The following is a 25,671-nucleotide window of genomic DNA, read 5'->3' as shown; positions in this document are numbered from 1 at the left end:
GGAGAATTTTTTAGCAACATCAATATGATCCCCTGGTGTAATCCTGAGTTTATTGCTATAAGATTTCACTTCATTTTTATTTTTTGCTGGCTTGATTCTAGAGACTTTTTTTTTTTTTTTTTTTTTTTGTCATTTTTAAGCTAGTTTGTATGATGTATTTTCAGGAACTTGAGCAAGCTGCTGGTTCTTTTAGCGAAGAAGAGAGTATTCACTTGAGGCTATCATGGGCCCTTGTCCATTCTAGGCGTCTCGAGGATGTGAAGCGTGGGATAGCTATGGTTGAAGGTAAATTTGCAAATTTGCTCACCATTTCAATCTCACCTTTTATGCTATACATTATACAGTATGTTATATCATGTTAGATGATGATGATGGTTTTTATAGGTAACAATTTAGGAACTGAACTTTCACTGTTGTAGTCTTGGATGCAATTTTTTTTTGGACAACAAAAAATCATTACAATAACTAGTATCTTATTCTAATATTGATTGCATCCAACGTGCGGTTTGCGGTTTGAAAATTGCGATGCGGTTTATGAAGTTGGCCTAACTGTGGTTTTGCGGTTTGGTGCGATTTTCAAAAAAAATTAGACCAAACTGCACTTTGATGCGGTTTGAAATCGTTAAACTATTTTTATACTATTTCTATTAAAAATATATAAAAAATAAATTAAAATATGATGTAATCGTTAACTATTAGCTAATTAAAGGTTTTTAAAAGTTTAAATATTTGAATTATATGTTAATAATTCCAAAATAAAATAAAAGTTCTTTTTTATCTTTTAAAAATATTTATAAACCGCAAACCGCACTGCACCAAATCGCATTTTGCGGTGCAGTTTGGTGCAGTTTGAAAAAAATGCAAACCGCACCGCGAACAACCCTACTTTTTGCAGAATATGGATATTTGGGGGGTTGAAGACGATGACACAATTGTTCGTCGGTGATAGTTATAATTGATTTAAATACCGTAATTGTTAACTTATATTCTGTTATTGTTGATTTGTATTATTGTTGGTTTATATACAGTTGCTGGATATCAGATATGAGTTTTTATATGTTTTCTATTTCTGGAATTTTTGTAGGTTTGCTTTAAATGTTATCGTTTTAATAAAAGTATTTTTTTGTTTGTAATTATATTGTTATTGCTAATTTTAATACTGTTATTATACTGTTATTGTTCGGAAAAAAAGAGTTTTTTTAAATTACTGTCTAAGCTTTTACGTGAAATTACATTTTTGCATAGATATCCGCCGCTCCGGATAGCGAGCTATCACGGTTCCGCGAGACCTATCAAAGAACCATACAAAGTACTCTTACAAAAACTGAATTGCTATTTGACAAAATAAAAATACTCAAACTAACAATGTTAATTACCTTCATACCCTTACTTTTAAATGTTATTACATTCTCACCCATTCTTACCTTCAAACCACAAGTTCATACCACCACACCACAACACCTACACTGCCACCACCACTAATACCCCGGGCACCGTCACCACCACCACCACATTAATGAACACATAATTATGCAAAATTAAACCAAATTAAGGACGACACATTTTTGATGCAAAATTATTAATTTTGCCTAATTATGAAAATTCTGATGCAAAACATTAATTTTGACTAATTATTTTCGAAATATTAAAAAAAAAAACGAATTTTAAATTTTTTTTTTTAAAAAAATATCGGTGGAGATTTGTAGGAGATGTCTCTACCGTGGTAGGGACATCTCCGACAGATGTCTTTACCAATGGAAGACTATCTACAACAGATGTCTCCACCGTGGAAGGGACATCTCCGACAGATGTCTCCGCCGTGGAAGGACATTTCCGACATATGTCTCCACCACGTTAGGAACATCTCCGACAGATGTTCGTAACCAACAAAAAAAATAAAAAAAAAACTTACCGGCGCGGTGGCGGCGTTTTCCCCAGTAGTTGCTTCCCTTGACGAGGCATGAAGGTGGTGTCGTCTATCTCACGCTTGCCCTGGTCGACGGAGCCTCGCCAGTGTTGCATGGTGGGCTACTGTCGTCATGAAAAGGTTGCTGTCGTTTAGGCCTTGGTCGACGAAGCTCAGCCGGTGTTACGTGGTGGGCTGCTGCCGTCGTGAAGAGGTTGTTGTCGTTTAGGTTGGTGTTGTGGGTAGTGGTGGCTTGGTGAACCGTGTGAAGGAGATGGTGGTGTATGAGGTAGATTGAATTAGGGGGAAGGGATTATTTATAAGGGTATATAGATCATTTATAATATCGGCCTCTATTTTTATTTTGTCAAATAGTAACTCCCTACAAAAAAAAAGGGATTTGTTAAACATCGCCCGCAAATTACTATATAAAGCCCACAAATATGACTTGGTGAGACATTATTGCCCTTATCATTTTTAAAAAAAAAACACTCTCTACTTCTCTCTAAAAAAAAAGAAAATCTACCACTCCTAAATACGACAATGTCTAGGCGGCAAGGGAAGGAGGTGGCGGCGGCGACGGCGGAGGAAAGGCGGCGACCTGGTGGCAAGGTAATTATTTAATATTTTTTTTTTAAAAAAAAAAAAAAAATAAGAAAACGGTGTCTGGTGGTGGGGCGTCTGGTCTGGCCGCCAGAGCCACTGGCGTGGCGTCTGGCTTGGAAGCCCAGCCATCAGGCCAGGCGTCCAAACCAGAAGCCACGCCATTGGCTGTGGCGGCCAAATCAGGCGCCTGGGCCATTGGCGTGGCTTTTGGTTTGGACGCCTGGCCTGGTGGCTGGGCTTCCAAGCCAGACGCCACGCCAGTGGCTGTGGCGGCCAGACCAGACGCCCCACCTCCTTTTTATTTATTTATTTTTTTTTATTTTGTTTTTGTGTATTTTGGTTTTAATTTTTTTTATTTTGTTTTTGTTTTTTCTGATTTTTTTTTTATTTTTTTGTTTTGGTTTTTTTTTTTTTTTTTTTTTTTTATTTCGCAAAATCAGAAATTTATTTTTATTTAAAATAATTTTTTGTTATGTCTAATTTTTTTTCGTTATTGTGTTTTATTTTTTTTTAAATATTTATCAACTTTATGTGTTTTTTTTAATAAGTCGTGTATATTTTATTTTTATAAAATCAGTTTTTTTTTTGTGTGTATGTTTTTTTTGTTTTGTGTTTGATGACTAAACATTTTTTATCCCTTAATTGATGTAGTATGTGGAAATTATTTGTGTTAATGTGTAATTGTTTTTTTTATTTATTTTTTTGTGTGTATTTATGTTTAATTATTTGAAATAATTTTTATTCTTTTTTGAAATCCTAAATTTTGTAATATATTAGGGTATTATGTGTGTATTTGTGTATGCCGTATAATATTTTTCTATGTTTAATTAGTTGAAATAATTTGAAATTTTTGTAACATTTCCTATTTATTTATTATGTGTTTGATTTTTTATAATCTTTATTAATTTTATGTTTATAAAAATGACGATATGTTGGAAGTGTTGGTATTTTGTATTTGTAGGTAGTTATTTATTTTTTTAAAAAACTTTTGTATGTTTATATATTTTATAATTTTTTGTAGAATTCACTGGGTCGTCAAGGTGCGGGGAAGAATCTAGCCATTCTTAGTAGAAGCTATTCAGTGGAGAGGTCGGGGGATAGACATGTTAGATCCCGTTTTATTTCGGCCTCGGCTCGTAGAGAACGAATCCACCGTCGGGATGAGGACGACGATGACGATGATGATGCTGAGGAGGGTGACCAGGAGGAGGAGCAGGAGGAGGGCGCATATGAGGATGAGGATGTGGACGATGGGAGTGGACCGTATGATGATTACGGTCCATTCAGTCAGAGGGTTGATGACATGTACGAGGCACATATGGTGGAGGTGCGTAAGGGTAGGGGTGGTAGGTTTGTTAGCAGATCTGGCACATCATCTGCGTCCACTGTATCTGGGGCAAGCAGGAAACGGTCGAGGGCCGTTAATGATTCTTGGGTTGTTAGGAGTGAGGTGCCCGGTGGGCCTGTTGACGGGAGTGTGATTCCTAGCTTTCTAGGACACATAGCTGCCCGTATTTGGGAGGACCAGGAGAGGCCTTCAGTTACGGGCTTGTTGAAATGTCATACCCGGGAGAAGACTTGTAGCTTTTTGCGTACATGGGCTGATTCTTGGCCGGTGGAGAGCGAGATGTTCGATCGATTGCAGGGCACTGGGGTGGGTCACGTTCCTGCGACCATGCACGATAAGATTGACACTACGCTGATCACGGCTTTCGTTGAGCGGTGGCAACCGGATACGAACTCTTTCCACCTTCCGTTCGGTGAGTTGACGATCATGTTACACGACGTCGAGGCCATTCTGGGGATTCGTGTTGAGGGTAAACGACTTTGTACTGTGGCTGATGCGGATCAGGCAGATATGCTGGCGGAGTTGTTGGCGGTGGACAGGGCTGCACTGTACACCGAGGCGCTTGGTGTTTGGGATCACGGCGGTGTGAAGATCGCATCCGTGTTGGAGCGGTGTTTGAACCCCGCTGCGCGTAGGACGCACGACGCACAGCTGGCCGCTCATTGTTTTCTACTCCTCGGATGTACCTTGTTTCCTGATAAGAGCGGCGGAAACAAGCTCAGGCCGCGCGACATAGCTGAGGCGTGTGACCCCGACGATCTAGGCCAGTATTCTTGGGGATCGGCTACGTTGGCGTATTTGTATCGCCAACTAGGATTTGCGAGTCGGGCTGACGCGGCAGGTATCACTGGGTGTCTGACTTTGTTGCAGACCTGGATCTACGAGTATTTTCCTGCATTGCGACCACATCGTGACCCAGTTCCCATTGATGAGGGGATGCCGCGTGCCTGTGCGTGGAGACCGCGCTCTGAGAGGAAGTCCGTTGACCGGCTCCGATCGATACGTTTGGTGCTCGGCAGTTTGTCCCCCTTAGAGGTAAAGTTTATATATTATTTCTACAGTTTTTCAGTAATGCATTTATTATATGAATGTTAATAACTTTTAAAATAATGTGCAGGTAAACTGGATGCCATTCGGCTCGAACCCTAGTAACAGGGTACCCAGGACCCTGTACACCGGCCTCATTCAGTATCGTGATATCGTGGAGGCGTACATGCCCCAGCGTTGTCTTCGCCAGCTGTACTTGTTTGTCTTGTACGTTGAGTCGATCAAAACCACAAATGGCCAAGAATTGATCATATCGGCACAATCAGGATGCACAAGGAAAAGATGAGTCACCTCCGCTGTATCTTCATCAGAATCAAACCAGAACAGGTAACCACGTGATTGTGCCTGGTGTAGCAGCTGCTGTATAGGGTTCCTTCCCTCTGACCGTTCAAACCTGAGTTGTTGTCTGACGTTGTAGATGTGTCTTCGGTTTGGATGGTCTTCTGGAAATTTCTCTAACACAGATGCTAATATTTTAGCAGGCTTGACTTGAGCATCACTCATTTCTTTCACAACTAATTTTGCAGCAGGACTTAAGCCGCTCAGCTGTCGATGACCCTCTTCATATACTATCATCTCATGGTTGTGATACCCCCATTTAGAGTAACTAATCACTTCCCAACCATCACGACTGCGGAGTTGTCGAACCTTTACTCTGAACTCACACCCACAACCTTTCCGCTTTGTATCAAACCGAGTGGCTGTACGGAAATCTCTTTCTTCTCTTTTGCGATAACGGTCGCATCTCAAAATGCGATCCATTCTACCATCCCGTTGAGATTTATGAGTTACTACTACCAAGCAAAATCCAGCTGTATTTGCAACCTGTTTTGCCCAATCAATCGCTTGCTGAGCATCTTCGAATGGACCATCATGTCCAAATATCCCACTGTAATCATTTCCGTCTCCACCATAATCCTGCATCAATTATATATTATAATAAATACGTTTAACGGATAATACATTTAATTTCTATATTTGCACAGAATTAACACATAATTAAAAACATAATTATGTATAATATTATTCATACACATACACATACAAATTTTAAACACAATCAATTATAACATTTACATAAACAATTAAATATTTTGATATACATTAACACAAATCTACTCACAACATAAATAAAAACATTAAATTACTAAACTTAATTTAAAAAAAACCGTTTTCAATTTTCAATTTGAAATAAATTAAAAAATATATATATATAAAACCATTTCCAATTTTTTTTTAATTCAATTTCGAATTGTCAAACTTAATTTTTAAAAAAACCATTCTCAATTTTCAAACTTAATTTTTTAAAAAACCCATTTCGAATATTCATACTTAATTTAAAAAAAAAACCATTTCAAATTTTCAGAATTAATTTTAAAAAAAACCCATTTCGAATTTTCAAATATAAAACAATTTCGAATTTTTCTAAAAATTCATTTTCGATTTTTCAAATTTAAAAAAAAAAAATAAAATAAAACAACAATAAAAAAAAAAAAGAAAAAAAAACAAAAAAAAAAAAAAAAGGGTGGCTGGCGTCCAGCTTGAAAGTCACCACCACCAGCCTGGCGCCTGGCTAGGACGCCGCAGCCAGTGGACTGGCGCCTGGCCAGGACGCCAGCCTAGTGGTTGTGGCTTCCAAGCTGGACGCCAGTGTGGTGGTTAAGGCGTCTGGCTTGGACGTCCATCCAACGGTTTTGGCGTCCAAACTAGGCGTCTGCGCCACTGCACGGCCACCTATTTCAGACGCCGGCACGTAAAACGTCAAATTTAACGGTGAATTACCTCGTTTTCCGTCGACGACGATGTACCTCCGCCGTCCCCCGCATCTCCGGCCTCCCCTCCGGTCTCCCCCGACGACCCAGTACGGCTCCACATTTTTTATTTTTAGAGATTTGTTCAATTTTGGAAAATGGGCATAAATGTCAAACTACGTCATATTTGTGGGCTTTATATAGTAATTTGCGGGCGATGTTTAGCGATTCACCAAAAAAATCACATGTTTCCCGTTGAATTGGGTAAGTGCACATTGAATAATTTCAAAACTCTTTGTTTTACAGTTGAAAGGGTTTTAAGCTAACCCTTAATTGTTTCAATCATACTCAAACTCTCTCTCCTCTTTTTGCCTCCTTTGTTTCGCCATGAACTCCTGACAAAATCCTACCTCTTCAAAACCCTCCAAAAACCCTCCACCTCAAAATTATTCACCCTCAAATTTCTTCAATTTTGTGAAAAAATTTAACCCCTTTTATAAATTATTAGCTACAAAACGGCGGGTTGTATTATCAGCAAAAGCCATAAGCTTTGCAGAGCTTCTGAAGCTTTAGCTATGGCGGTTTCTTCCCCCTTTAGGGCTGCTTATTCTCCTCCTCTTTTCTGGGTTTGCCCTCATTCTCTCTCTTCTTCCTCTTCCATGGTGGCTTCTCTTCGTCCTCGGTTTTTCTGCTCTAGAGCTGCTTATAAATGGTCAGTTTCTTCTTACCCCTTTATTTATTTTTTCTTAAAATTTTGTTTACAATGTTAATTTGTGTTCTAAAATTTTTGTGGGCGTTTTAGAGTTGTTATTTTTGTGGGTATTTTTAGAGTTGTTATTTTTTGTGGGGTTTTTTTTAGAGTTGTTATTTTGTGGGTATTTTATGTTGAAAGTGTTGTTTTTTTTTTCTCTTTAAATTTCAAATTTGGGTTGCATTGTACTATTATTTTAATGGGGGTCATTTATGCTTGTTTCATACTGAATGCATTTCTCAGGTTCCAAGACTACCAACATACTGTGGTTATTAATTGGAGTACTTTTTATAATTGAGTATTTTTTTTTATTACTAGCATGCTTAAAGATAAGAAAAATGGAAAAAAAAAGCTTTGATGTCAATCAGCATTAGTTCAAATTTAAATTTAATTTGGTGGGTAGGGAGGGGGAGGAGAATAGGAGATGATAGGGTGGAATGAGTTTTGTAGGAAGAGAATGTAAGACATGGATAAATCTAAAGGCCGAAACAGGTGGTGCTAATTCATGGTGGAGTCAGAGTGGTGGTGTTGAAGCTATGGGTGGAGTATGATATAAATTGGTGGTAATTTTTGATTGATTGCTATTTAATGTTGTTAAAAGGGGATGCCAATGCTTAATGAGCCTTGCACTTTCTAATTTGGTACATTTTTGAGGTAGAGTGAATGGATTGGGTTTCATTTAGTGAAAAGAACCATTTTAAAGAGACATAATACTTGGCCATTGGTTGGTGACGGGTGAATGGTGTCACGGATTTCTTGGTTTAGCGACCCCAATATTTATTGGAAGGATATTGGGAATAAAAAAGTATCCAATGAATGGAAGAGTTGTAATTTTGACAGATCAATTGACTTGGTGTTAATTTGAGTTTTACTATGGAAATGAAAGTGTCATATTTGGAAGGGTTAGGATAGTGTTACTAGTGTAGGGTGGGAGATTATTCCTTGAAATTTTGACACAAATTAGAGTGAGGATATTCTAACTTGCATTCTAATTCATTGCCACCTCCGGTCGAGCGAAACAGGTTTCTTATGCTAGAAGAACCATCTCTATTTCTTGAGTGATAGACTGATAGATGGAGTGCTTGTTGATGCCTAACTGAAAAAGGGTTTCTTAACTAGAAAAAGGGTTTATTTCTTTTTGTGGAGCCCCCTTCCTCTAGTAGAAGCTCCTACTTGTCTATTTAATTAAATTTTTGTTTGGTTTTGCTATTACCTAAATACTGAATTAATAATGTTATCACAGTTCTCCAACATAGCCATCAAAAAAATAAGTTTTCTAACATAATAGAAAGAGTTTTTTAGTGTAGTATTCATCTATATCATGTCTGTTGCTTAGAAGTGCTTTTATTAGCTTACAGGAAGGAGTTTCATCGTCTTCAGAATCAATATGGGATTTCACATGATGATGAATTGTTCAAAGTTGTGCAGCTAAGACAGCCTGAACCAATGTTTTCTACAGGGCAACATGCTAACTCAACCAGATATAATGGTGTGCATTTGTTGTCTTTGTTTTATACTTCATTTTGCCTGAAGAGAATGCCACTTTTACTTTTATAGGTTGTTTCTTTGAAGAACACCCTTTTTGTTCCTTTCAGTTTCTTGTTATAATTGTACTTATAATGCTTTTAGATGATGGCCTCTTTACAAAAAGGCTCTCTTCAGCATTGACTCCGATCTTTCTTCTACGACTCATTGTCTTCCTTGCTTGCAAGATGCTTATATTCGTTATCATAATGCTCTGATTCTGTTTCATGTGATTCAAGGAAAATAATTACACTATTCTCCATTGATTTGGATTCAATGCCTCCATCATAGGATATCACCACAAAACAGGGAATCTGTTAACCATAAAATAGACGAATATGTCAAAGGGTGACTATGAGAAGTTGAAATAGGATTTCAGGGCCGTTAGTTATAATTATTGCAGTTTGGTGGTTATGAGAATAGTGCCTCCATGTGGTGACTTTTGCTCACAACCCATATTATATTATGCAAGTGAAAATTATAATTATATGTATAAAACATTATTGTAAAATTAATAGAATGAAAGTACTTCTGTATTGCATTCGAATATGTTATTTCAGACATCAGTGGCCAAAGTGTGTAAACTTTGAATCTAGGAGACATACAATTTCGTATTGGGATTTTTAGAATATTTTCTTAACATATTGTTTTAAATTATTGAAATTATTTGAAAATGCCATTAAGGGAGAGCCTTTTCAAATTGGTTGTGCTTCCTTTTTACAAATAATTCTTCTTTAACTCACTTCCAATTTGTTTAAAACCAAAACTAGGGTCTTTGAACTTTTTGCACTGAAAAGCAGTTCCTAAGTTGTGCTTGGTTTTCACCCAGTGCCGTTTTTGGAACAGAGATTTTTTGTCATAGTGAGATGTAAAGTTGTAAACTCTATGGATGCTGATCTGATAACTTCCTGTTTCTCTTAATGCAGGGACGTTTGTGAGGCAATGGAGATCTGGAGAGTCTGCCCAACCAAGAGTGTCGAGACACACTGACAAAACTGTTTGGGCTCAAGAGACTTTTAAGGTGAAGAAGAGTAAAATGGGCTTTAGGCATGGTGTGATGGAACTAGAATTATTACCATCCAAGGAAGCCACAGAAAATCGCGGTCATAACTCAACAAGCGATAACTTGAATGGGATTCCTGGGTTTACCGGTATTACTTCTGCTACAAGCTCCCCACGTTTTGCAACCACCACTGTTGATGTAGAAGCAGACTTAGATCAACTTCAGGAGACATTTGGTGAAACACTGCATGAATTTGATGGTAAATGCTCTTCTACTTTTTTGTTATTTGTGTTTCATCTCTATTGTGATTTTGTTGTTCCCAAGTAGAACAATGGACTCATGATGTAACAATGTGCCTGTTAATCTTGGACAGATGTTGCTAGAAGAGCCCTTTATGCTAATGGCTTATCATCACGAAAAGATGTAGCTGGTGAACTTTTATCTAATGAAAGGAATGATGTGAGCTTGAAGCCTGCTACAGAGAGCAAAAAATCTGTCAGGAAGTCGAAAAAGACTTTGTCTACCAATGGCGCATCATCAGCAAAAGAATTGGACGAAAGCTCCTTAAATCAGGGAATAAATGGTGTACATGAGAAGTTTTCTGAGCTTGATATTCTTGATGGTGCACAAACGGATGATCAACTAAAACTTCAAATGAGGCTCTGCAGCATCTTTGACAAAGTTCTTGTAGTTGATAATGTCACCATCGCTAGGAAAGTTGTGCATAAGCTTACACATGAGTATAGACATCACGTACATGCATGTGATACCGAGGCATGTTTGCTGCTATTGAAACTTTATTTTTGGGGAATAGAGGGGGGGGGGGGGTGGGGGGATATTTTGCTATGGAAGTGTTTTTTTCTCCCCCTTATGTTATCACTTTAGTTTATTAGCGTGCTGGGTATTACTGTTAAGAACAGGGGAAGTTTACCTGTTACTTGCAGGGTTATGGCCGAGGAATTGAAACACATTAATTTTTGATATGATAATTATATTAAAGGGAAAACAATATGCAGGTTTACTAGCTTTCATTTGAAATTTGTACAACGTTTCAGTCTTTCTTGATGTCTATGTGCAGTATATATAAGTTTTGAGCTGAATTCTTTAATGCTGGTTATATTAATTAATATACATTTGTATCATGATAGGTGTCCAAGATTGATGTGAAGCAGGAGACACCTGTAGATCACGGGGAGATAATATGCTTCAGTATTTATTCTGGCGAAAAAGTGGATTATGGTAATGGGAAAACTTGTATATGGGTAGATGTGCTAGATGGTGGCGGAAATGATATTTTGGCTGAATTTGCTCCATTCTTTGAAGACTCGTCAATAAAAAAGGTGAGTATTTCCTAGATCAATTAGTATGGCATTTTGTCACTTCAAAAAGATTTATGAAGCCATGACACAAGGATTCTTTTACATTTGTCTGATACTCTGTCTGCACATTTATTAGCTGGGTTTGAAGCAAATCATGTCACTGTAATTCTGACCTGTTTGTTCATCATCAATGTCTGTCAACAAATTGATAATATTAGATTTCTTACAGACAAATTTTGGTATCATCTTACAAAGATATGCAAGCATGTATTTCAGTATTTGGCGACTGGTTATGCTGCTATTTTTCACTAGGAAGAATATATATGTTTCATCTCATTTACACAAATTTTTATTTGGCTTGACCATGTAGTCAGACTCTTTTTCCATTCGTTTTAAGAAATCTTAATTCTTGTATAATTTTGGATGGTAAGTCTTCAGTCTCGGAGAAAATGAAGGATGGAAAATCAATAGGTTAAGAATGTTTTGTAGTATGTATTTGATTGACATAAAGCAGATAATGGTTCTTTATGCTTTACTTTGTCGATTTGAGAAGGATGTATTTATCTGGAATCTGGTGTATATTGCGGTATCCGCTAGCCTGTCATACCTACCTAGGTCAACTTTTTTATATATTCGACTGATTTTTAGCTACTTTGTGTAGGTGTGGCACAATTACAGCTTTGATTGCCACGTTGTAGAAAACTATGGGATTAAACCTTCTGGGTTCCATGCTGATACAATGCACATGGCACGATTATGGGATTCTTCTAGACGAGCAGATGGTGGCTACTCTCTTGAAGCATTAACAGGTAATCCAGATGTAATGTCTGAGAGTACTATGTGCCAAGAAAAAGATCTGATGGGAAAAATTTCAATGAAATCCATATTTGGCAAGAGAAAGGCAAAGAAAGATGGGTCCCTGGGTAAAACTGTCTCTCTTCCTTCAGTTGAAGAGCTGCAAAGGGAAGAAAGGCTACCATGGATATGCTATTCTTCTTTAGATTCCATGAGTACTTTAAAGCTATATGAGAGCTTGAAATCCAAGTTATCAAAAATGCCATGGATTATGGAGGGTAATTATAGGGGGAATATGCTTAATTTCTATGAAAACTATTGGCAGCCCTTTGGCAGACTTCTCGTGCAAATGGAAACAGAAGGTATGCTAGTAGACCGAGCATATCTCTCAGAGGTGGAGAAGGTGGCTATTGCTCAACAACAAGTTGCTGCTGATCGTTTTCGGAACTGGACTTCTAAGTATTGCCCTGATGCTAGATATATGAATGTAGGTAGTGATGCACAATTGAGACTACTCCTTTTTGGTGGAATATGCAACAGGTATTTTTTTTGGTATCATAAGCTTGTCTTTATAGCTTTTTTATTCATCCTTTTTTTTTGGTGAAAAGGGTATTGGTCCAGTCAATGCTGCGTGTAGGTTGACAGGATGCTATATGCCTTTTGTCACCCCCTCCCCACCCCACGGGAAAGTCCTGATTCTAAGGAATTTGCTTGCTGTGATAGTCAACACCAAGTTTGTTCCGTAAATGTGGTATTTTTTGCTTTGCTTGATAAGTGGCATATATATAATAAAAAGGCATTTGTTCTTGAATCTTGGGTTTTATCTGAAAAGTGTTAAAAAAATGAATGATACACTAAGGTCTGAGGAATTCTTCAAGCTATACTGATGTTGTGAGATCCAAATTCTTTTTTGTTATAAAAGTACATTGTACTCTATATTGGGAGACATTCTTTCCTTTGAAGCCTATACACACTCCTGTTATATTGATATTTCTTGCACATTCTTTAATTAGATTGTGTCTGGAAGGCACTTGATGCTTTAGATCTATGTTAAGATAAGATAACCATATTTCTTTCTTAGATGTTGTGGTTAAATATCTTTCCTACATATAACAACTATTGTCTGGTTGGTGCCTTTGCAAATAACCGGTTCTAATATGTTTTCCCTTCTTTATTTCCTTTACCTGGATATATCTGAAATTTATTTGTATTTTCTAAGTATTGGTGCCCGAAGAAATTAGATTGCACTTTGCATCTTCCCTTAACTTTAAGGATACCTCCATTTTTTCCGCTGAATCAGCCATATTGCAGATGGAAGTAAGAGTTGGCTGGCAGGACATCATTTTATTGCAATTTCTTTTAAGCCTTCAACAACTCCATTTTTGTTCTGTCCATAATCTCCAAGTAATTGCTAAAGGGTTCAACTCCTTATTTTGTCACAGTTGCTTTTCATCATTTACCAAATTGCATGAACATGCTCCATATGTAGAGTACAATTGTAATAGTGAAGAAACAAACAAGCCTCATTAAGTTGTAGATAGAAAAAAAAGATGAACTAGTATTTGGGTCCAGACTTTTGGCCATATAGGTGCTAATGGGAGCATAGGAGAAAATATGTTATTGGAGAAGAATTATCATCTTTCACAATCCTCAAACCTGTACTGCTCTGATAATCTTGTATATATGGTGATATTTACTTGGTGGGTCTTGTATTGTCTTTTTACTAGGTTATTAATGATGCTGTTTTCACTATTTCTTGCTTTTTAATGATAAAGAAGATTGTCATTGAATAAATATGGTCCTAAACTTAAAGTACGTGCTGGTTTGCTGTAATATAACTGTAATGATCTTGTTGTGAGGATATTAGGGGCTTTGATTATCTTACTAAAGCACAGATTTTCTGCAGAGGCTTACTTTCTTGCTATTCTTACAGGAAGAACCATAATGAGTTTCTCCCTACAGAGAAAAAGTTCAAAGTCCCAAATACTGAAAATGTAATTGAAGATGGAAAGAAGACTCCTAAAAAGTATTGTGACATTACATTGCATAAAATTGGTTCTAGTTTACAAACTGACTTTTATACGGCAAGTGGTTGGCCTTCTGTTAGTGGAGATGCCTTAAAAGCTATTGCTGGGAAGGTCTCTGCTGAATATGATTTTTCAAGTGACGATGTTGAAGATCCATTGAATGACGATCTACAAAACTCGGAAAGAAAAGATGTTGACATTTCTGCTTATGGAACTGCTTATGCTGCTTTTGGAGGAGGGCAGGAAGGAATGGAGGCCTGCCATGCTATTGCCTCTTTGTGTGAAGTTTGCTCCATTGATTCGTTAATATCCAATTTCATTCTGCCTTTGCAGGTATACATACACACAGAATCCCCCCCACCTGCATACTTTCTTATCTTCTTATGTGTCTGTGCGTGCATGTATGCATACGTAAGTATGAAGGAATTGTCAGACATTGGAATATATATAGAAAATGCTCCTTTAATTTCTTGCAAGAAGCTCATCACTTAAGTGTTACATGCAAGCTTTTAAGAAACAACATATTTGTGTAGAAATGAATTTAACTTGAAGTTTGGGCTAGTAATAGGGCTTTTATAAGACAATAAATTGCTTTCAAACCATGTCTTGGGCCTCATTATTTGATACTCCTCTCCCGTTTTTTTAATGACATTTTACTTTAACCTCCAATTTTAATTTTAATTTAATTTTAATTTTTTTTAAATGACACTCTCTTTTTTGAAAACAGTATACCATTTTTAATCATATTTTTGTCTGTGTAAAAAAAAAACATATAGTTGTCACTTTTGGTCCCCATTATTACTTTCTAAATTATTTCTCTCTCCTCATGCTCCCCGGTCCAACATTATTTATTATTTATCTTATCTCACATCGTAATATTCAACACTCCAACGAACCACCCTACCCATATGCCCTATGTATTTCTCCTAAAACTCTGTACGGAAGCTAGTGTGTCAATTTAAGCCTACTTTATCTAGAAGAGCTTGAGTATGAAATCTTACTCCCTGACTTCTATGCTCAAAATAAAGTTGGATACGTTCAGTTGGGATTGGAAACTTATGAAGTTCAGTTGCACTATTCTGCTTTGAAGCTATTTCTGTAGTTGTTCCTATTATCATCTTGATTTTGCTTCGTAGAAGATTGTGCCTGGACTTTGGAACATCTTAACATAAGAGTATCATGCAACTTAATTGTTGGTAGGAATGTTGATAGTGTGGTGCGCTGTCTCCCAATTTCTTTTTTCTTTTTTATAGTCGGTGATAATATTATTTAATTAAATAAATTGTACTAGTAATTGGACCTGGATATTTTTAGCTTTAAAATCCGGGAATCAACTTATGGAGTTGAATGTGGTTTTAATCAGCCTAGGGACCGTCAAACCTTTTATTATTCTCCAGTTGTCTGAGTGTGCTAAGGTAAAACGAAGGATGCCATAAATCTGACTGGCAAGATTGATTAAACATGAGGTGCTCATGAGCTGTTTGTAGAACAGTAACAGGTCATAGTCTCATAGACCTTCCCTTCATTCGATATTGTTGCGAGTTGTAAAGGATTTAGGACTTTGAGAGCTAATCACTAATAATATCTGAATTGTATATTATGAAATAAATTGGCCATTTCTAATTCAAGGTCTGTGGATCATGTCTGAACATTTCTGCTCTGCATCTCAGGGAAGTCATGTGTCTGGGAAGAATGGCCGAATTCATTGCTCCTTAAATATAAATACAGAAACCGGCCGCTTGTCTGCTAGAAGACCGAATTTACAGGTACTCATTTTTCATATGATGATATCTGAGTTTTTTTGTAGAAATGTAGAATGTTTTAGGGAGAAGATTTTTGGCCATGTTTTGTAGTATTTGCTTGTCAAATTAGCAGTTACCAAAAACTCTATTTAGATATTTTTGCGTTTAATAGCATTGATATTTCTTTACTGTTCTGTAAATATAGTTTTCATTGTATAGTTTGGAACACGCTGCGTATCTCAACTTTGCTAGGTAATGTCTATATTATAACTGAAGCCAAATCTTTTCTGTTAAGTATTTTGAAATTATAGTGAATTTGTTTGCCATCCATCAGAATCAACCTGCTTTAGAGAAAGACAGATATAAGATCCGCCAAGCATTTGTCGCTTCCCCTGGAAACTCACTTATTGTTGCAGATTATGGGCAGGTTGGCCTACTGTCTTTGATTTTGTTTTATTTATTATATATATATATATGTGTGTGTGTGTGTGTGTGTGTGTGTGTGTGTGTGTGTGTGTGTGTGTTTTGATACTACTGAAATTTCCAAGTTATGATTTTGCATTAATCTTGCTTCCCTTGGAACAGCTGGAACTTAGGATTCTTGCACACCTTGCTGATTGTAAGAGTATGAAAGAAGCATTTGAAGCTGGTGGAGATTTCCATTCAAGAACTGCTATGAATATGTATCCATATATCCGGGATGCCGTTCAACAGGAAGAAGTAATTCTTGAATGGCATCCTCAACCTGGTGAAGAAAAGCCTCCTGTTCCTCTACTCAAGGTACATTAAATTCCAACCTTTGTTTTAATATTTCAATAAAGGGGTTGACTATATGGAAATTACTGGAACATCTTGAATACGGGTGTGAGTAGAAATTATAAGATTATTTTCTTATTTAAGAAATGTTAACGTTGGACTACTTATCTGGAATGACTGCTTTGCTCTTTAATTATTGTGTATTCCAGATTTCCAGTTGGGTTAACTCATGTTTCTAGTTACTTGGGATAGCCAACTTAGCTTGCCCTTACTTTTATAAGAAACAGTCTCCCTAATTTAGTCATTAGCCTTGTCAAAGTGAGCCTTATCTGTGATCTTTATGAATTTCTATCTAGGTTACCTCAGAGTTCTGATTAATCCTATGATTGTTGTTTCAGGATGCTTTTGGGTCTGAAAGAAGGAAAGCAAAAATGCTGAACTTTTCCATTGCATATGGGAAAACTCCCATGGGTCTTGCTAAAGACTGGAAGGTATATTTTCTAGCTTCTCTCTGCATGGTCTGGTGTAGTACATTGATATTACTCCCTCTTTCTCAATTTATTTTTCTCATAGCCATTTGCAGTTTTGCACAAGATTTTATGCAAGTGATAAAGTAGAGAGAGAAAAAATAAGGTGGCTGAGAGTGGGACTCAACTCGAGAAAAATTAGAGAAAAAAAAAAATCTTTAAAAGGCAAGTAAATTGGGACTCCCCTGATTAGAAATGTGGCAAGTAAATTGGGACAGAGTATAATCATTTGTTTTAATTATATTCGAATGTCTGTAGCAAATTGACTAGGTTCAAAATATGCCCTTTTATCTGTAGCAACTGACTAGGTTTGAACTATGCCTTGTGCCCAAACTTGTAAGTGATTCTTGTTTAGTAACTGTGCTCATCTGCTCTAGGTTTCTGTTAAAGAAGCAAAGGAAACTGTTGATTTGTGGTATAAAGAACGTCAGGAGGTTCTAAAATGGCAAGAAGCACGGAAGAAAGAAGCTGCAAAACGTGGTTGTGTTCACACCCTGCTAGGGAGAGCTCGTCGCTTCCCTTCAATGGCTCATGCTTCACCCCCACAAAGGAGTCACATTGAGCGTGCTGCAATCAACACGCCAGTGCAGGTTCTTTTCTACGTGTTCTACTTATATGTTGATTTATTTGTTTCTCATGTATTCCCATCCATCTACTGTCGAAAATGAAATAGTTATTTATTTATTTATTTATTTATTTATTTTTTATACCTTGTCTAAATTATCTATGCAGGGGAGTGCTGCTGATGTTGCCATGTGTGCCATGCTGGAAATAGATACAAATAATCGTCTGAAAGAGCTTGGTTGGAAGCTGCTTTTGCAGGTTCAGTTGGTTTTCTCAACTTATTTATTTCTCTCTCTTTTTTTCTTTCTGTTGGTCTGCATTTTTGTTGCTCCATTAGAGTTGTCAAAAACATCAAATTTGCTGTCCCTCTAGGTTTTCAGTTTTTAATCTTTTTATACTTCCTCCGTTCTCCTTTAGTTGCATTGTTTTGACTTTTATGCTTGCCAATGCATAATTTTAACCCTTTATATCTCTAGTTATAGATAATGAAAGAATATAAAAAATTAATATTAGTGAAAATATAATTTGAGACGAATTTATCCAGATCCCATATGTCTATATTTTGCCTAACATGTAAAACAATAAAGGTGGTCAAATGAGAGAATGTGAATAGTGCAAATTTCCAATGTTGCAAATAAAACAGAACAGAGAAAGTACTTTCTCCAGCTTCGAATGCTTGATGTGTTATAATTATAGTCTTTTTTATTTGTTGCTACTAAGTAGTTGATGTTTTAGAGTGCATTCACTTAGAATGATAAAAGCATGGCTCTTTTTTTACATTACAGTCCCAATTATATTCTAACTACTCAAATCTCCAACCCTGTATGAAGCAAGTATAAAGGAAAGTGGAAACAATTACTGTATTTGGTTAGGAAGAGTGTCTATAGGATAGAAAACTTACCCAGATACAATTAACCTTAATTAACCCTTAAACATAGGGAATAGTATTGTAATCGATGCATGTTGGCGGGAATTTTTTTATTTACACTATCAATGCAATGAGTGTCTCATACAACTTTTTCCATAGAGCGTCCTCTAATGATATGGGTACACTTCTGTAGTTTTGTGTTGCTTGAATCCTCAACCTCGTTAAAGAAATGTGTATCCTACCGTATACTAATCGGATATATAATGTGGTTTAAACAAATAATAAGTACAATATATAAAATAGGTTAGACCAACAACTGAGAGAAAACAGTATGCTTTTTTCCACCCTTCATTTTGGGCTTGTACTTCTAGAATGATAATTTATCACTTCCTCTAATGACAATCACTCAACACTTGTTCCTTTATCCAAAACTTGCACTTCTTAAGGCTGCATTGGAGTACTGCCTGCATATAAGCATTTATTACATGTAAATTGGTGTTAATTTTTTTTTTAATTAAATATATCACGTTTGGATGAATGTAATCAATGTTCGACTTAGCTTAATGTTTTCACTTTTAACTCCTTTTATGTAGCCCTTAGGATTGTATATATCATATCATTTGTTATAAACATATCCCTGTTAGATCCTGTTTATCATTTGTTATAAACAAATCATTTGTTATAAACATATCCCTGTTAGGTCCTGTTCTCTTTTCTAGATTTAACTAGAGTAAAATTATTTTTAGTGGTTGAACTGATACTTTCAGATTTCTACTGACTTTTAGTGAAATCTCAATATTTTAGAGACTAGGGGCCTTGGTGACTATGCCTCGTAAGTTCCATGTGATCTAAGAATTGAGCTAGAGCAATTATTGCAACTTTGCAAATCTTCAATGGTTTCACAATCGTCTATATAAAATGACGCTTTGGCCTGCCTTAAAAAATTTGGCCATTGGAATTGACCATGAAATGTGCCTTCTTTCCTTAGGTTGGAACATGATAAACAGTTTTTGAAAAGTAATTGAAAAAAATGAGCCGTAATATGATTCATCATAGCTATACTATCTCTTTAAAAGGTGTAGCCTTTGACAAGGCTGCCATAGTGCATTGTGGATTCTTCATCTAAAATAATGGCATTTAACACAAGATATGGAAATGTCATTACTCATTATAATATCCAGATGTCCGTAGAGGTATCACCAATACTTGAACCCAAAACCTTGTACTTATGGCAAGCTTCAACCATCAATCTAATGAAAGAAGTGATGCCTTTTGGCTCAAATAAACAGTATAAATACTACTTGTACATAGTAATATGTTTAAATTATCTATGACAAAGAAAGGAGAGTAGGACCAATGTTAAGACATTATTACATTCACAACCTATTTATACAACCACCTCCTCACATCTCTTCATCTTTGTAAGTAGTAACCACTCCTGCCATAATATCTAGCCTTATTATGGCATGATTACCTCATTATGATACCATACTATGGAGTGATATTACAACAATGATAGCACTGGATAAAAGTGACGATTTTGAAATTTAATGTAATAGCACTGGATCAAACACTATTATTACATAATATGCTGTCTTTTGAAGTTCCATCAGAATTTAAGTGGAATATATATAATGTCCCTTTTCAATATGTTCACAAGATTGTCATTATCCCAATGTGCTGAAAATTGCTACTTAGCTCATGAATACGTTGGATACAATTTTTATTTGCACCAATTTGTGTTTCAACCTCAAACGGGCCTTTATGTGATGAACAATTCTTAATGTTTTAGAAATTGCATAGACTTATAATTTATAATGTTTTCTGAAAGCAGGTTCATGATGAAGTGATATTAGAGGGACCTTCAGAATCAGCAGAAGAAGCAAAGGCTCTAGTAGTTGAATGCATGTCCAAACCTTTTAATGGGAGAAACATTCTCACAGTTGAGCTTGCTGTTGACGCCAAGTGCGCTCAAAATTGGTATGCAGCCAAATAAGAGGCCGCTTCTATTTTTGGTCAATTGGTTTATGGTTCCAAAGAACCCTCAACAGGACTCACTCGGGCTGCCGGTTAGTTGTCGGCACTTGGTTAAATCGTATGATCTTATGGGCCATTTTTGTGTAATAGTTGGCCCTGGGTTTCCTGCAAGTGCTTGCCATGGCATGGCACTTCGAGCCATCGGGCTGATTTTCCATGTTTGGATTTTGATGCAATGACAACGAGTTTAATCAACAATTGTATAGCATATTGGAGAAGGTGTAAGTTGATTAAACTCTTTGGTGTATGATAGAATTTGTAGGGAAGGATGGGGGTTGTATGTAAATTTGTCTTGTGTATATAAGAAACTGTGACAGCTACTTCTGCGGTTGATTAGTAATGCCCTTGTTATGTGTAGAGATAGGACTTGTTCCTTTCCCTCGTGTTATCCGCTGATTCATATTATGGGACATTAGACTTGTAACATTCATATTTATAACTTGTTTTCTTCGACTTATCTCGGAACTTGTTACATTATCTTGTTAGTTCAAATCGCCTTTGATTGAATTCACATTTATTTAATACTCCCTACTAAGTAGTAAAATTGATTTGCTAAATTAAATTATGAGAACTGCTTATATTGAAGTAGGGGATGTAATTGAGCCGATATTTTCACGAACCAACTCTATCAAAGCTTGGTCAAAGTTGTTTGTTAAGCAATAAACAAGCTTGAACAAAATCTTAAGTTTGTCAAATAAGTGAACAAAGCTTGGACAACATAATGTTTGACTCAATAATACTTGTGAACAACTCGTTTCAAGCTCGAAAAATCTCTAATATATTAAAACTACTTTAATATATTTATATATGTCTTTTACTCATACATCCTACCTTATAAAAATTTTGAGTCAACTCTTATAAATAATGTTGAACGATTAATACCCTTTAAAATGTTTATTATTTAATTGCCTTCATTAATGTTACTTGTCTATTTTTTGATCTCTTAAAAATAGTATGCTTACTTTTTTACCCCTAAAAATATTTGTTTATATAATTTCTCTCATTAATCTTACCGATAACTAAAGTTGTGGCATAAGGCTAAATTGAAAAAACTTCCTAGACATGGCTAGTTATAATGCGCTCATCGTGCTTGTTAGCCACCCTAGTTAGAAAAAAGTTGTAACAATTTATCAGAAAGGGTGAAAATCCCCAAAAGCATAATGTAGTCGTCGAAGGAGTAGCAGGATAAAACGATCGTCTCCTTAAGAAGTGGGTTGATTCTTCTTCTTCTTCTTCTTTTCTCTGTCTTCTCTTCCTTTGCCTTCTTCAAAGATAATGCCTTCTTTTCTCCTATTAACTTCATGCATTCCTCCTCTTTTCTCCTCCAGTGTGGTTCCTCGAATCCTTCTCTTCTTTCCACTGCATAGCAAGCTTCCCTTGGCTCAAACCTACATCCAAGACACACATACAAAGAAAACTAAAGCAAGTAGAGAAAATATGCATAATGAAGTGAATATCCTCTAAATGCATTTTAAATATTCTTAAATACATGAATCCATATCTTAAATAAGCCTAATAAGTGCGTATAAAACTCACTTATCATTCATAGTCAGCAATAATCTCTTTGGAAAACATTTCTTAAGAAATAATTTTAGACGTATGCAAAAGTAGGGACGGATCCAGGAATTTAGGAATAGGGGTACGAAATTAACCTTAATAAAAATACAAAGTAATATGTGAAAAATTATCATTTTTTCAAATCTAAAATATGATGAGTTATTAATGCATTTTACTATTGTATTAGTCTTTGTGTATACGATATATGAGTTCTCCGGCAAGAATATGTATAAATAAGGTCACTATAAAAGAAGAATAGTTGTTTGAAAAAAGAATTATCTTAAGAGATCCTGTTATTTGTGATAACAGCTCTCTTTTTCTCGAAAAAACTGAATAGCGGACGAAACAATACAAAGTTACAAACCATGAAACCATATGTATCTGAGAGACCAGGCCTTTTAAAAGAGGTCTCTTTGATTTTAACATAAAGTAATGCGCGTGCTGGTTTTGTGGGTTGGTTTGTGTATAACAGACCCTAAGAGACCAGGTCTTGAATAAGTGGTCTCTTTGTTTTTTTATAAAAAGTAATGCGCGCACTGGCTTGGTGGGGGGTTTGTGTATAATAGACCCAAAGAGACCTTCTTTATGATACAGGCGGTCTCTTTTATATCATTTATTTTATTTTATTTTATTTTTTTTTGGGATAATGGGGGTACAGTTGTACTTCTGTGTACCCCAGGATCCGCCACTGTGCAAAAATCCTTTGAAATTTATTCATTGTATAATAGTCAATAGTAATAGGCTCATTAGCTCACGATTTTCTATAAATTACAATATTAAGTATTAACCACTCCTTCCATTCCAAAATGAAGGATCATTTCTATTTTCATAGTCAAACATCAAAAATTTTGAACAACAATTATCATTAATATATGTATTTCAAAACATAATCAATAGAGATCTTGTTAAATTCGTTAATTTTATAATACTAAATTTGGATAATGTTGAGTTAGTGTGTTCATGCGATTCGGGTCAGATTATTTTTAAGTTTGGGTCACTACAAAACTAGATTATTTATTATTTCGGGTTAGAGTTGGGTTTGTCTCGTGTCATGTTCAGTTTAGGTCACCTCGATTCAATTTGTATCATCAGTTTAAAATGTGTTCAAATAAGTTTACTTCGATTTCAAGTCAAGTTAAGATTAGTTGAATATCAATTTAGGATAAAATAGTGATCGAATTACTATGAATTTGGGTTGAGTTTTAATTGTATATGTCTCGAATTGTGTCAATTTCGGATCAGGCGATTCATGTGTTAATTTTGGATAGGCAATGCCTCGGGTTCGGGTGAAGTTAGGATTCTAGGGTATGGGTCAAGTTCGGACAATTAGTAATTGCATTAAGTACGGTTTTACATGATTATGTTACTGTAAATTTGTGTACATCATATTGTGTTGTCCTAATTAAGGAAATTACAATTTTATTTAGGTTTACTTGTGTCAGATTAACAATAAGTCGAATTAAATTCGATCTAAGTTAAATTGGATCGTTTTTTAGGATGATCTTGGGTAAGATTTGAATCGGATTACCATTTGAATTCAGGATTGAGATGACTTAGGTTAGGTCTAGGACCATGCGGGCTAAATCAGATCTCAAGTTATATTAGGTTGAGTTAAACAGGATCTTGGGTTATATCGGGTCGGATCGATTGCAGTTGTTTTCGGGTTAAGTTAGGATTTGGATGTTATCGATGAGATGTTGATTCGATTTAATTAATACATATCGGATCCTAATAGGTATTGGGTTTCCTTGGGTCAGTTGTGGATCGAGTATGGGTCTTCAATTCTCGAGTTAAATTGAATATTTGGTAAACATCTGATCGACAAGGTAGGTTTCGAGATCTATATTCTTCTTATGTACAGGTCGGATTTCATTGGTTTCGATCAGTTATTCTAATAGGGTCAATTTTTGACAACCTTTTTATTAGGTTTATTATTATAAGATAAATCTAAAAGACTTAAGTTTAAAAACACAATTACTCCATTATTTTCTATTGCAAGTGATATTATATATTAAGAGTTTAAATACTCAATTACTTTATCATTATAAATTAATATAATTCGAATCTATAATCTAACACGAAAAAATTATATACACAGTATATAATATAAACTTAAGTAAGTACAAATGTAAAATAGAATAACCTAAAAGCTCAAGGGCATTGAAATCATTTTAAGCGGTACATATACATGGTGTATGACTTCTCTAGTGACCTTCTTATATCCACTATAATCAGCTCTTTCATATGATTGTACACCTTATTTTCACCCTAATTATTAAGATACATAAAAAATAATTTGTCACTTATAGTTTTCCACTTCACGAACAATACAACATGACTTAATGATCTCTTTATATACTTTTTTTCCACTTTTGGTTTCAGCCATCACTCTCATATCTTTTTTCAACTAAAGTCATGGTTGTATCAACTAATAATCCCCTATAATTAAATATACAATGTTTCAATTTATTTTTCAAATTCTTTACACATTCCCTTATATTAACACCAACACCTCGATCGGGTCAATCATTTATTAAACACACCAATATAAATAAAATTACATAACAACTGAAATTTTTCATTTCTTTTTCAAAAATCTTTCATTCCTTATTCAAACACCATAACTGATGTTTCGTCATCGAATAGTTGTGATACTATTATCCATTCATGTTTCGTCATTGATATCATAACTCTATTAAAATTGATATCTTACTATTTTGTCTAACAATTAATTATGTTCACAAAATATCAAGAGTAATTCTTTACAAACATTAAATTATAAAGTAGTATTCACAAAAGTTCAAACTTAAAAGGAAATTGCATGTTTAAAATAAATTCGTAAATGAATTCATGTTATTTGTTAATTGATAAATGTTTTTATTTTATTTGTGATTTAAAATATGACTTTATTTAGTAAATTTTTTAGTTTTATATTATGTATTTGCATATAATTTATTTTTTATTAGGATAAACCATTTTATGTAATCATGACAAGTAAAAAATAGCTAGGCCGTTAATTTAAATTTGAAAATTATGAGTTTTTTTTTTTTTTTTTTTAAATATCATATTAATATTGTATAAAATGTCTTATATCACCCAACAATATATAAGTGCATATATTTTAATTATCAAAGTTTATTAAGCTCAATTAATTATGTACGTACATTAGTTGATTGACGCTTTAATTAAAATTTTAACACTCTTGTATTAACTCCCTCGAAAGAAAGGGTCGTTCTCTCTATTCGAGTAAAGTCTTGCTGCCGGTTTTGCCGGCCGTTTTTTGCTTTTCAATTAGAATCTTGATCGTGATTTGTTACCTATTAGAATGGTTGATGAAATTGTTGATAGGTATGCCCATCTCCGACTCGATGAAGAGGAGGGGAGTGTTGTTGATTTGGGGGTAATTGACTCTACCCAATTTCAGGAAAAATTTGACCTAATGCTTGTAGGGAGAATCATTACGGATAGACCATTCAACGTGGAGGCCTTCAAGAGTACCATGACCAAGGTATGAAATTTATCGGACAAACTCATAATTAAGGT

At 35.4% G+C, this 25,671-nt stretch overlaps 1 protein-coding gene across 1 annotated transcript; it reads left to right on the top strand.

The window, feature by feature from the left end:
* The first annotated feature begins 6,967 nt into the window (after positions 1–6,967).
* LOC110711789 (DNA polymerase I A, chloroplastic/mitochondrial-like) lies at positions 6,968–21,048 on the top strand. The gene is made up of 14 exons (XM_021890214.1): positions 6,968–7,370; positions 8,768–8,898; positions 9,860–10,195; positions 10,310–10,710; positions 11,085–11,276; positions 11,917–12,590; positions 13,984–14,410; positions 15,748–15,843; positions 16,154–16,246; positions 16,405–16,599; positions 16,974–17,066; positions 17,480–17,692; positions 17,835–17,924; positions 20,369–21,048. Exons 1-14 carry the CDS (start codon positions 7,234–7,236, stop codon positions 20,528–20,530), a joined length of 3,240 nt encoding a protein of 1,079 aa, XP_021745906.1. The 5' UTR covers positions 6,968–7,233; the 3' UTR covers positions 20,531–21,048.
* Positions 21,049–25,671: the final 4,623 nt, after the last annotated feature.

Source organism: Chenopodium quinoa, unplaced genomic scaffold (assembly GCF_001683475.1).
Source record: "Chenopodium quinoa cultivar QQ74 unplaced genomic scaffold, ASM168347v1, whole genome shotgun sequence".
NCBI classification, from domain to species: domain Eukaryota; kingdom Viridiplantae; phylum Streptophyta; class Magnoliopsida; order Caryophyllales; family Amaranthaceae; genus Chenopodium; species Chenopodium quinoa.
This window is presented reverse-complemented; position numbering and strand designations above follow the sequence as displayed.

Coding starts and splice junctions, on each gene's coding strand:
- LOC110711789 (XM_021890214.1), top strand. CDS start 7,234: ATGGCGGTTTCTTCCCCCTTTAGGGCTGCTTATTCTCCTCCTCTTTTC. Junction 7,371..8,767: donor TCTAGAGCTGCTTATAAATG/GTCAGTTTCTTC, acceptor ATTAGCTTACAG/GAAGGAGTTTCATCGTCTTC. Junction 10,711..11,084: donor TACATGCATGTGATACCGAG/GCATGTTTGCTG, acceptor GTATCATGATAG/GTGTCCAAGATTGATGTGAA.